Source organism: Papio anubis, unplaced genomic scaffold (assembly GCF_008728515.1).
Source record: "Papio anubis isolate 15944 unplaced genomic scaffold, Panubis1.0 scaffold103, whole genome shotgun sequence".
Lineage (NCBI taxonomy): Eukaryota > Metazoa > Chordata > Mammalia > Primates > Cercopithecidae > Papio > Papio anubis.
This window is the reverse complement of record NW_022159423.1, coordinates 75543-88693: the sequence shown is the minus strand read 5'-3', so window position 1 is coordinate 88693 and position 13151 is coordinate 75543. Positions and strand designations below refer to the sequence as shown.

General features: G+C 39.6%; 1 protein-coding gene across 21 annotated transcripts in view; it reads left to right on the top strand.

The window, feature by feature from the left end:
- LOC101019298 (zinc finger protein 280D) overlaps positions 1-13151 on the top strand; it is a 244249-nt gene that overhangs the window by 155627 nt on the left and 75471 nt on the right. For 2 of the 21 annotated variants that reach the window (XM_021941714.2, XM_031661179.1), the window contains exon 1: positions 2040-2773. The exons of 3 other annotated variants lie outside the window; for them this stretch is intronic. In XM_021941714.2, coding sequence (XP_021797406.1) covers positions 2457-2773 — 317 coding nt within the window. In that variant the 5' untranslated portion in view covers positions 2040-2456. Of the gene's footprint in view, positions 1-2038; positions 2774-3133; positions 3551-10730; positions 11439-13151 lie in introns of those variants that run through there. 16 more of the 21 variants (XM_031661167.1, XM_009210246.4, XM_031661181.1 and 13 more) reach the window with 15 other exon arrangements.

Here is a 13151-nt window from a genome sequence, read left to right as displayed (position 1 = left end):
TTCATCCTGTTACAAATAAAAATAATAGGATGCCATCATTTTGTTTTATTTTTTATTTTTATTTTTTATTTTCATAGGTTTTTGGGGAACAGGTGGTGTCTGGTTACATGAATACGTTCTTTAGTGGTGATTTCTGAGATTATGGCGCACCCATCACCCAAGCAGTATACACTCTACCCAATGTATGGTCTTTCATGCCTCACTCCCTTCCCACGCTCTCCGCGGAGTCCCCAAAGTCCACTGTATCATTACTATGCCTTTGCATCCCTACAACTTAGTTCCCACTTATGAGAACATACAATGTTTGGTTTTCCATTCCTGAGTTACTTCACTTAAAACAATGGTCTCCAATTCCATCCAGGTTGCTGCGACTGCCATTATTTCATTCCTTTTTATGAGGATGCCATTGTTTTGGACCAAACTCCTGCACTAAGCCCCAACAGACTAGACTAAAAATCAACATGGAGTTACCCATGCTCACAAAACTGAAACTGAGTTGTTATGTGGCCTTCTGAGAAATCAGGAGAGAGGTAACAGCCTAATTTCCCAAACAGGCCAGTTTAAACCTTCAATCCCCATAATAATGAAGTTCTCTGTTTTAACTCTTGTTTGTTTGTTTTTGAGACAGAGTCTTGATCTGTTGCTCAGGCTGGACTGCAGCGGCAGGATCATGGCTCACTGCAGCCTTGAACTCCTGAACTGAAGGAATCCTCCTGCCTCAGGCTCCTCAGTAGCTGGGACTACAGGTACACACCACCACACCCAGCTGCTATTGTTCTTACAATAGTAACCTGGAGTAACCTGATATTAATCAATCAGTTTTCTTTCTATTATTCTGTCTCACTGCCCCACCTTACAAGGAAAGTAACTTTGAAATGACCAACTTGTTTTTTGTTGTTTCTTTCTTCAGCCCTTTTTCTGTCTATAAAGCCAACCACATCTGCTCCATTCAAGGGAACACCTATTCTGTTTTATGGAATGAAGTGGTGCCTGAATCTAGAATTGCAATAAAGCCAAGTGAGATCTTTAAATTCGTTGTAATTTTGCCTGACACTGTAGCATGCTTTGCTAACCTGTAGGGACTGTATTTGAAAAACGACGTCTTAAGAATATTTCAAGATTTTGGAATTTTTAAACTTTCCATGTTTGCTGTTTTGACTATTTTCTGTCTTTTCCTGTAAAGTTTATTTTCAGGGCCAGCAGGAAAGGGAAAGCTGGGTAGATGATCCCAGGCCCATTTGGGAGAAGGCTAGGTCATGGTTACCTCCAAGTACACAAGATCTGTAGGAGTGATCCAGGTGGCCTTTGGGGAAGATTAATTTGGGGGCAGTAATCAATATGGAGACTACAATAATGATAAACACTTGAGGAAAGCTAGGGAAAGCTGGATGAGAGAGAAGAAACTGAATTCAAATAGGAAGACGAATTAGCAAGATTCAGTGATTGAACAGGGTGTCTGTTAAGGATCCTACGAGGCAAGATTTCAAGTCTTGGTCACTCACAAGCTGCACCAGTAATGCCATTGCTCTTGAGAAGACAATCAGTTTAGGAAACTTTCCTTACAGATCAGAATACAGCTTTTAGCAAGTATTTATGCAAGCAGTATCTTGGCAAGTGTTCTTCTTGTAAATTCTTATACTCTCGTTGTCATAACTTTTGAAAATGCTATTACAGGTTAATATCCAGATGGCAGAATTAGGAATTAGAGTGTGAAAGTTAATCATTCGAATTGGGTCACTCTTGTCATAGCCAACTAAAAGAGTGGAGAAGCCAGTGGTGGGGGAAGCAGGGCACATAACATTGCTCCAAGAATAGAATTCTCTGCAAGCCTGGCTGCTGAAACCACCTGCTGTAACCTGAAATAAGTTTTATCTTCAGGTTTTAGCTTCTGAAAGAACCTGCTGCAGCTGTAGGGCAAGTTTTACAAACCCCCTTCACTCACCAATCAGAACTAACCAGCTGCCCAAAACTTTACTAAATGTCAATGAACTTTCTGGAAAAACAATAGATAACTTTTTTTTTTTTTTAAATAAAACCCCCTAACTCCTCTTTGTTCTTCTCACATACTGAAGACCACCCTGTATTTGTAATAACCTGAACTTGCAATTACTGTGTCCCAAATGAAACGCTAAATGTAGAGATTAGTCTCTTCGTATTTGACTTCGACAGGGTCGCAAGCAAAACCACACATTTAAAACAGACTTGGTAAAATCAGCCAATTATGAAAAGAAACGGACGATTCCTTTTTCTCTTCTGGTTTAGTCTTCGCCCCGCAGCCTCCGCAATTCTTTGGAACGGCGGTTCTACCCCGTGACCTTTTCACTTTCCAAGTCAACGGACTGGGGGTCGTTACACACGCGGAGGGCCCGGAACGCACGGCTCCTCGCCTGCAAATTCCGAGCAGTTTGGATTTTGGGGCTGCCGCCCGGCCACACCAACAAGCAGCTCGCACCCACATGGTGACCAGGCCCTGGCCCTCGCCCCCGACCGGCGCATGGGTCTTCGAGGGCCCGCGACGCGGCGCACATGTCGGTGCCCGCCTCCCGCGTCGGCGACAAGACAGGGAGCTCGGACACGGGGAGGCTGACCCGGAGCCTACCCATGAGGCAGCGCGCCGGCTGCACGAGAGCCCCCCCTTTCCACGGCTCGGCTGCCAGCTCCGCAATGGGAGCCGCCGCCGTCGCCGCAGTGTAGTTTTTCGTGCTCCTCCTTTTCCTCCTCCTCTTTCTCCTCCTCCTCAGGGCTCCAGTCAGGCCGATCCGCTCCGCTCACGGTAAGCGCCCCCCGCCCCCGCCCGCCCTGTGCTGCAGCAGGCAGAGGCCCTCCCGCGCGGCCTGCGCCGCCTCACTCCGGGGGCGCTGGACTGGGGGTCTTGAGGCCGGCGCGGGTCGTCGGGAGCGCCCAGGGCGCGGGGGAGGAGACCGGCTGCGCGGCGGCGGCCGGACCGCCATCTTGCGTCGGCCCAGGCGGGGGAGGAGGGATCCCGGCGCGACGCGGCAGCCGCCTCGGCTGCTGCAGGCCTGGGCCGCGCGGGCCGCCGCCTTCTGCTCCTCCACCACCTCCCCTCCCAGGCCTGTGCGCCTGTTTGTCCCCGGCCTGGTTTTGGCTTTTCTCTCTGGAGGCAACTCCCTTTGGTACATTTTGTGCCGATGTTTGGCCAAGACCCATGCTTCTCACACCACAGCCCACCCCCGTGTCTCTTCAGTCGTAGGAAAGGAGACCAAAAGGGGGTTCGGGATTTGCAGGCACAGGGCCCCTCGTTTGGCCCAGATGACCGGTCGTTCCACGTTTGCACCCTCATTTTTGTCAAAGGGACCTCCCCTGCTCTGCCATAGAATTCCCGTTATTGTCTACAGAAGAAGGGCCCTGAGGAGAAACGTGGAGTTGGAGACACAATTTTCTGAGCTTTGCAAGGTTCACTTACTGAGACGGAAAGAATGATCTCACTCTGAGGTTTTAGCCTGCTCCAGCGATGGAAGGAGTTCCTCCCAACTTATCTCAAGTTTTAACGCTTTTAAGGAGAAATCTGCTGGAGAGGAAAAACGTCAAGGTGAACCCGCTTCTGCAAGCAAGGGAGACCTTTGGCCAAGAGTCTTTGTTTGCGAAGATTCGTTAGTTTAAAAAAAAAAATCTGTCATCTTAAATATTTGGCTTTATTGTTTTCAGGTTTGGACAGAATTTGTCTTTTTTAGTGCCATGAAACATAAAATGGAACGCTGGAAGGAGAGTTTTAAAGCACAAAAGCTGCCTCTTAGCATCTGTAAGGTGTCCTGCTTTGGGGGACTACTGTGCCAACTCCAGCTGTCTCCACGCAGAAACTTAACCAGGGAAGGCACTGGTTTGCTTATACCATTGTTAGGGCTGTGTGCCTCTGATGTTTTAACATCATTACAAATACCGTTGTAATTGTGTCTTGCTTTTGTTTGTTTCTTTGATAACCCCTGATTTGTATCTCTTAGCAAACCCTTTTGAAGTGGTCTAGGTTGCGGGAATCATTTTGCAGGCAAGGAAACAGCCTCAGGGAGAGGACTTGAATGAGGTCACTAACTAGGAAGAGTCAAGGCCAATTATATTAATAGAACCGTAGGTCTTCTGACTCCTTCTCCAGTGCTCAACGCTAGTATATACCATTTTTGTGGGAACGAAGTAGATGAGAATAGGCAAGGAGGCTCACCTAAAGATTTTAAGAAATACTACTCAATTGCCCTTTCGTTGATATTTTTATGTTTTACTTTTCAAATGCGGGTGTTATGTTGCCCAGGCTGGTCTCAGACTCCTGGGCTCAAGCTGACCTCTCAGCCTCCGTAGCTGGGATTACAGGTGTGCATCATCTAGCCTGGCTTTTATATTTTTATTTTCGAATGAATTTATTAACTTTGCAACTTGTTATTTTTTTCGAAAATATTGAAAAGTTAAATAGCCCATTTGAACACCATACCTACCACCTAGTTTTAACGCTACCTTTTTGCCATATTTGCGTTTTCCACTTCCCTCACATTCTGTTTTCCGAACATTTCAAAGTGCGTTACGGATATGACAGTTCAGCCCTAAATGCTGCATGTGTGTCAGTATGTATTTCGTAAGAGATCAAGGCCATTTTTCTGTGTAACAGTACCACAATCACACTTAAGAAAGTGAAGAATATTCCTTACACTCTTAACATGTGGTATAGTATATATTCACATTTCCCCCCATTTCTTCGAAATTCCTTTTCAATCGTTTTGTTGTTGTTGTTGTTGTTGAGATAGGTACTTGCTCTGTGTCCCAGGATGGAGTGCTGTGGAGCAGTCTTGGCTCGCTGCATCCTTGACCTTCTTCCTGGGCTCAAGCCATCCTTCCACCTCAGCCTCCTGAGTGGCTGGGAACCCAGGAGCACACCACCACACCCAGCTAATTTTTGTATTTTTTGTAGAGATGGGGTTTTGCAGTGTTGCCTAGGCTGGTCTCAAACTCCTGGGTTCAAGTGATCCACCTGCCCCGGCCTCCCAAAGTGCTGGGATTGCAGATGTGAGCCACAGCGCTGGGTGACATTGATCTTTTGGAGAGACCAGCTCTGTAGTCTTATAGAATAACCCATATTCCATGTTTTAGTGATAGTTCCTCCTCGTAGTGTTTAAATTTGTTCCCTCTATCCTGTTTTCTGTAAACTTGGAATTGGGTCTAAAGGCTTGAATATATTCAGGTTTAATATTTTTTTTTTGATAGGAATACTTTGTAAGTCATGCAGTATGCTTCATTGCATACAACATCCAAAGGCACATAAAGTAGGCTTGTCTTACTAATAATCCTAAATTTGACAGGCTATCTTTCCATTGTAAGCATTTCCTTCTGCAATTAGCAAGTAATTTGTGGTGTGATATTTTGGCATTAGGGTGAGAATTTATCTGCAGTAATCTGATAAACACAGTTGGGAGCAGTCCTTAGGTATGGGTTTGGAAGTTAGGAAGAAGGAGGAGTGGAGACAATTCTGGAGGAAATGCTAACCTATCTACTTTAGGGAACTTGGAATGCTACTGTGTGTCGGCATCAGAGCCTAGGGAGACTAGGAGAGAGGAGGCAGAAAGTAGATGTCAGAAAGACTTTGCCTTCTTTGAAAGTTTCCTTAGGACCATTTTAGCAGTAGTAAGCTATGGTAAATAGAAAAGTTCTGAAGTAGTTTGATGTTGAAGGATTGCAAGTGCTTCAACTGGAACATCTGTCCAGTTAGGCTACTAATCCAGTCTTTTTTCATTCCAGTGTTTTATTAATCAGCATTGGCTCACTGAAATAGCAATTTTCACAAATGAAAAGTCAACTGTAGTTTTAGGTGACAGGAAATTGGAAATTTCTATTGACAACATATTTTGTTATTCCAAAAGCAAGTTTTGGAAGATGAGGAATGTTTTTGATATATTCACTAATTAAATATATAAATCCTGAATAGTTTTTTTCTTGCTTTAGAGAAGAATTAAAAAACTGTTTGAATTTTCAGTCAGATTTCTTTAAATAGTGATTTAAATAATGACTTGATTTACTTAGTGCCTTGTATCAAAAATTGTATGTTTAGAATTTTAATTCATTTCTCCAAAGCAATTTTAAGGATTCTCTTAACCCTCAGTATAGGAGGAAAAGTATACAATTATCATTATCATCTGGGTCAAAAGGGACTGTTACTTTTTTGCATTTTAAGTTATGTATAATTTGTAGGAGTAAAAATATATCATAATGTAAAACAACTTATTGGAGCTTTTAATAAGAATTTAAATATAGCAATTCTCTTTGTATATACTTAGAAAAATAAAAAACAAAATATCTGTTTCATGCATTTAATTACATGACACCCCTACAACAAATATACATCACATTTGAACGCTTTATGTAAACATTCTTATTTAATAACACCCATTTTTTTCCTTTTTGAGTTTTTGTATCTATACAAAGAACATCTTCCTTTCTTCCCATTTTCAGATATGTGCAAAAATCATTCTGGTTAGAGGATAAGACAACATTCCCTTCCTAGTTTCTGCAAGTTATTTTCCTAGTTGCATGAGGAATTTCTTCTTGGTAACTTACAGTTTTGTAACTGAAGCTTTTCCCATACAATGAAAGTATACTCTGAACTAATACCAGTCATAAGCTATCTTCAAGTCATTCTCTTCCAAGTATTGTTTCTGACCCACTTTTTGAATGTATCACTCCTGTAGTCTTTTTGTAATACAGATCACTTCAGGTTAATTTATGTAAGGATTTAAAATTCATTGATGGTTGAGATGAATTGAGCTGAGAATTCTGGGTAGGTATAGTTTTCCTTAGGACAATAAGAATCATGAAGTATATTCGAAATCCAGATTTTGTGCGATTGACTTCTTTTGCTTTTCCATTTGTGAAAATTCATAGAAGTTCAATGCTGTTCTTCATAAGAGTGCCAACAAGGAGAGTTTGATGCTGTATGATATTCAGCCAAGTCTAAATTTGTAAAAAATTTGTCACAAGTTATATGTCTGACAGAGTTTTGAAATTTTTCTGGCATTTCTTATATATCAATCTTGATTCTGCTCTCATACCTTTTCCAAATCTCTGTGTAGATCTACATTGTCCAAGCTTATCATATTTCATTGTCACCTGTTGCTCAGATTTTCATTTCCTGTTTTTCACCTTTGAAGGTATTTCTACCTGAAATGGGCAACATCATCTGAATGGAATTAATTATAGATGCTCCTTGAATTACGATAGGTTACATCCTTGATAAACCCATCATTAGTTGAAAGTATCATGAGTTGAAAATGCATTTAATGCACCTAACATACTGAACATCATACCTTGGTTTAGCCTACCTCAAATATGCACAGAACATTCACAGTAGTCTACAGTTGGGCAACATCATCTAACTTAAAACTTATAATAATAAAGTGTTGAATATCTCGTGTAATTTATTGAGTACTGTACTGAAAGTGAAAAACAGAATGGTTGTATGAGTACTTGAAGTAATGAATGCACTTTCACACCATGATAGAGTTGAAAAATTGTTTTAAGTTGAACCATCTTAAGTTGGAGACTGTCTGTACTTAGCACCTTTCATACATGACCCTGGAACTATTTGTCTTATGAATACTGATTCTAAATTTCAAATGCTTCCCTAATAGGTTCTTGCTTGTCATTCCTTCTGGGTTGCCTTTTTACATGTACATCATCAAAATGTGATACTGGAAGAGTTTTTGAAACCTTTGATAGTTCACAATTTTGTTGAAGACAGTACATCTATCTTCTTTGCTCCACAATTGCAAGATATTTTCAATTTCAGATTTATAAATAATTAGAATGATCAATCCGATGAATTTTTTAAAATGTCTTCATTTTCTGTTTCCTTCCAGTCACCTTTGCATACACCTGCATTCAATACTTGTGCACTTAAGCGTTGTATCAAGGCTGGGTGTGGTGACTTACGCCTATAATCCCAGCACTTTGGGAGGCCAAGGCGGGATTACTTGAGCCTAGGAGTTTAAGACCAGCCAGGGCAACATAAGGAGACCTTGTCTCTACAAAAAATAAAAACTTAGCTGGGTGTAGTGGCGTATGCCTGTGGTCCCAGATACTTGGGAGGCTAAGGTGGGAGGATCACTTGAGCCTGGAAGGTCTGGGCCGCAGTGAGCTGCGATTGTGCCACTGCATTGCAGCCTGGGTGACAGAGTGAGACCCTGTCTCTTAAAAACAAAATTGTATTAAGTAAAATTTTAGCACACACTTGTAAGGGATCAAAGACTGTCACATTTTCTTTGAGCAGAACAGCATGATCCATACTCTTAATGTAAAAATACTGTGTGATGAAGTTCTTCCCGCTGAATGAGAATGCCATATTTCCTTTTTGTTTTTAGAAATACGATGTTCTCTCATCGATTAAGTTTGAGAGAATTTGTCTAGAATAACTCATCTGAGGACTCAGTCTGAGATTTCCCTTACAAACTCATTTTCACTACCATCATTAAGAGTCTAAAGTGTGCTATCCATCTTTGTGTTAATCTTCTGGTTCATCTAATAGTTGTGAAGTGCCTTCCTCTGTTAATTTTCTTCTCCCATTTTGGTCAGAAAATGAAGTCTGAGTTCTTAACTGTATTCAGTGAAAACTAAAAACAGATGAAGGGGATCAGAATATGCCACTCAAGCATAAGGATTATTTTGAGTTGAAGGGAAGTGAGAATCAATAGATGCAGGAAGAGTTCTGTGCCCTCCCCTTATTTGCCTAGTAGTAGCAGAGCATTAATTTCTATCTTTTTTCTTTCCTTTTTTTTTTTTTTTTCTTTTTGAGACGGTGTCTTGCTCTTGTCCAGGCTGGAGTGCAGTGGCATGATCTTGGCTCTCTGCAACCTCCATCTCCCGGGTTCAAGTGATTCTCCTGCCTCAGCCTCCTGAGTAGCTGGAACTACAGGCGTGCATCACCATGCCTGGCTAATTTTGTATTTTTAGTAGAGGAGATTTTGCCATGTTGGCCAGGCTGGTCCCAAGCTCCTGACTTCAGGTGATCTGCCCACCTCGGCCTCCCAAAGTGCTGGGATTACAGGCATGAGCCACCACGCCCAGCCAATTTCCTTCTTGCAACAGGGAGGAAAGAGCAACTCTTTTCCCTTGAGATGGAGAGTCAAGGCAGAGATGAGTTTGTATAAACAAACTTAACTGAAATAACCGTTATCTTCCATTAGTTCTCCCATCTTTTTCTAGCCACTTTCCCATGGTTTATTGTCCCTGATATTCCAAGTTCCCTTTTTTGGGGGAATTAAAATAGTATAAAAGCCCCTACGTCTAACTACTTGTTTGAGTTTCACTTCTTTTTTGTGAACTCCTGTGCATGTAAATACTAATAAAAATCATATGTTTCTTCTCTTGTGAATCTGTCTTTTCATAGTTTAATTCACAGGCCATGAGGTACTGAACCAAAGATGATAGAGGAATTGTTTTCCCTCCCTGACATAGACTACAAAAATGTCTTCAGTTTTCTATATGTCTTTGAAAGTTGATGCAATATTTTTGCAAAACTATAAGAAAACTGGAAAATAAATGAGAAAAATGAAGGCTAATGCATTAGTGATGATTTATTTCACTATTATTCTTTTAGGCAGTCCCATTTTCTTATTTTTTTAGCGTAGTTGGGATTAATTGATGAACAATGGTGAAATAATACCTAGAATGATGGAGTTAGCAAAATATTTCAAGATGTAGGAAGAATAAAGTCACTAACATCCCATAACGTATTTTAGATTGATAAAAGGATTCTGTTATAGACCCACATAATAATTGTAAGATATAAAGAGTTTTAATCTATTTAAAAGTAGTAAGTAAATTTTCCCCTCTTTGTTTAAAGATCTCTAGGAAACAATGTGAATAATAAAATGTCAGTCTTTCTAAGTAGTAACTGCTGAAGAAAGAAAGTAAAAAGCTAAAATAGTTTCCTTTGGACTCTGATAGTACACTGAACTTCAATGGTTAATTTGGACAGTTAGAGTTCCACCCCTCTCCAAGACACACATTAAACCTACCAGCCTCTTCTACTTCCATAATAGATTTTTTTAGCCTGTTGTACTTTAATACATCTCTAATGAATATAGGCAGTACCTAGAAAGTTATTCCTTGAGGTTTCTTTCTAAAGTTTTTTTGTTGTTACCAGCTTGTTGTTGTTTTTTTTAAACCTTTCTTCCAAGCTTTACCTTCAGAGACCTTTCATAATAAAAAATTATTAATTGGAACCCTGGCACATCAGGTGTTGTATTTAGACTTTTTGGTTAAATGGATTACACCAAAAGTGTATTTCATTTCAGTCATTTTCTTTGCAAACATTCCTGTTTTTCTGGTTTTGTATAACAGGATGAAGACAGTGATTTTTGGGATGATGTATGCTTTGCTTCTTTGTATTTGTAAATACAATGCCTTACATGTAATTAATGTTCAACAAATACTTTTTCTTAGTGTTTTTTTTTTTTTTTTTTAAATCACCTGAATATTCCCCAACAGTTTAAAATTACTGCTTTACTTTTTGGGTTGTTATGTAACTTACACATTTTTGACCAGCCAGTATAGTAATTTAGCTTTCTTTTTTAAAAGGGGCTTTGACTTGTGTTTCTCTAGTACAGTAGTTGTTTAAATGTGGTCTTGGGCTTGAGACACTTTGAAGGATTCTACCAGGTCCTCCCTTTACCACATACTTTTCTTGTGAAGCTGTATTTTCTTCACTTCAATGGAAGAATGTAGTACAACAGGTTGAATGCAGAAGGTTGTAAGAGAATCCAGCTATCTTTATTAAGACATATTAATGAGGTATGCAAAAATGTAGCAAAAATGTAAAACAATACCACTCTTCTCCAAATTTTTTGTTTTGAGAAATACACTTATTTTTTGTAAAAATATGTAATGCTTTCATTATTATCATCTTTAAGTAAATGAATGCATATTGAAGAAAATTTCTTAGGTTTGGGGTTTGTGGACTCCCAGGCAAAGATTCCATCCGTAAAGGTTAGTCAACCACACATCTTTTTTTGGTCAGATTTGGGATTTTTTTTTTTTTTTAACGTTATTAACTGAATGCTGTTCAGTTGATACGCATTTTGACTAGGGCTAGTCACCAAAGCAAAGATGATTAGTCTATGAACTAATTTGCCTCTTGCTTCTAGGCTTCACTCCTGTGCATTCCTTATTTTGTGGGTTACCTTTGGCAAGTCTAAGCTAAGCCTGGAGGGGCTTGGGAGAGGTGTGGGGGTTTTAGGTATAATCCTAATCTCTGTTGTATCTCTTGCTTTGTTTTTTTACTTGCTCTGCTTTTCCTATTCAAGGTTTAAGATTATCTGACTCTCAGCTATACAGGATTGCTGACTGCTGCTAGAAAGGCCCTCATAACCAAAATGCAACACGGAAATAGCTTTCTTACATTCCATGAGAAAAAAAATAGATCTGACAACTTTATTGAATAGAAAAAGGTAAATAAGAAAACTGGCACTACTTTGGTGACACTACATTGTAGTGTCTGTTCATTTGAGAAGTTATACGCAAGAGATGTCTTTCTATTCTTTGATTTCTTTTTTTGTAGTGTTTAAAAGATTATAAGGTATGCTCACATTTACCATATTCCATCATCAGAACAAATACTTCTTTGGAAAAGGTGGTGTTATCATCATCCATCCTTTACAGATGAAGAAATCAAGTCTTAGAAAAAGTTCATTTTATTCATTGGAATAATACTGGGTGCCAGATACCGTGTATTCATTTTATAAGATATGGTGCCTTGGTTTTCCCTCACTTCACCCTCAGCCTTGTTATCTCAGAATTACATGTTCTCTTCTATTTGGGCTAGACAGTGCAGGCTAGCCTTACAGGCTGGCAGTGACAACAACTGTTAGAAGTGCTGGCTTCTAAAGCATTTGACCTATTCTGCACCTAGAAGCTTTTAGCAGTAGGATAACCTAACCCAGCTCTGTATAGGTTGATGGGAAGTTATTAAAGAATTTGGAATTGGTAAATGACAGAATGAAAGCATTATTTTAGTAAATTGTTAATTTGGGGGCTCTTTATTGAAGAGATGAAAGCAAAAATCTGGATGCGGAGAGACCAAGTACAGATAGTCCCCACCTTAAGATGGTTCAACTTAAGGTTTTTTGACTTTATGATGGTGTGACAGTGGTATACGTTTAGTAGAAACTGTACTTCAAGTTTTGAATTTTGATCTTTTTCTGGGCCAGTGATATGTGGTATGATACCATATTGTGATACTAGGCAGCAACAGCAAGCTGCAGCTACCAGTCACTCACATGATCATGAGGGTAAACAACTGATAACATACGGTATACTATGTTGTCAGATGATTTTGCCCAACCGCAGGCTAATGTAAGGGTTCTGAGCACGTTTAAGGTAAGTTAGACTAAGCTGTGATGTTCGGTATTTTAGGTGTATTGAATGCATTTTCAACTTACGATATTTTCAACTTACGATGGGTTTAATCAGGACATTACCCCATCATAAGCTAAGGAGCAACTGCATAAAGTGAATCTTATAAAGTAAATCTGTTTCACTTTAGGTGTGAGGTTCTATGGGCCTGGCCAAGTATTGATTGGATGGAGAGGCAAGGGTGGTGTGGGAAATATTTTGAAGGAAGTCTATAGGACTGGGGAATTGACTAGATATAATTAAAAGAGGGAGACATTGAAAAAAAACCTCCAGGGATTCAAGATCGGAAGGATGGCAGTTTCATTAGTAGAAAAAGGGAAATGCAAAAGTAAAACTAACTTTTATAATTTAAGGTAAGACTCATATAACATAATTTCACCATTTAAAAATGTACAGTTCAGTGGCATTTAGTACATTGATAGTGTTGTACAACTGTCAACACTATCTAATTCCATAATATTTTCAGCTCCTCAAAAGGAAACCTGTTACCCATTATTCTGGATATTAGATATAAATAGAATCAAACAATGTGTGACTGACTTCTTTTACTTTCAAGGCTTCATGTTGTAGCATGTATCAGTGCTTCATTTTAACAAATTGCTAAATAATGCTACATTGTATTGATATACCACATTTTATTTACTAGTTGAACATTTGGGTTGTTTCTGCTTTTTTTGGCTTTTATGAATAATGCTGTAGAAATAATTTCTATTTTAAGATATTGCCACAGCTACCCCAACCTTCAGCCA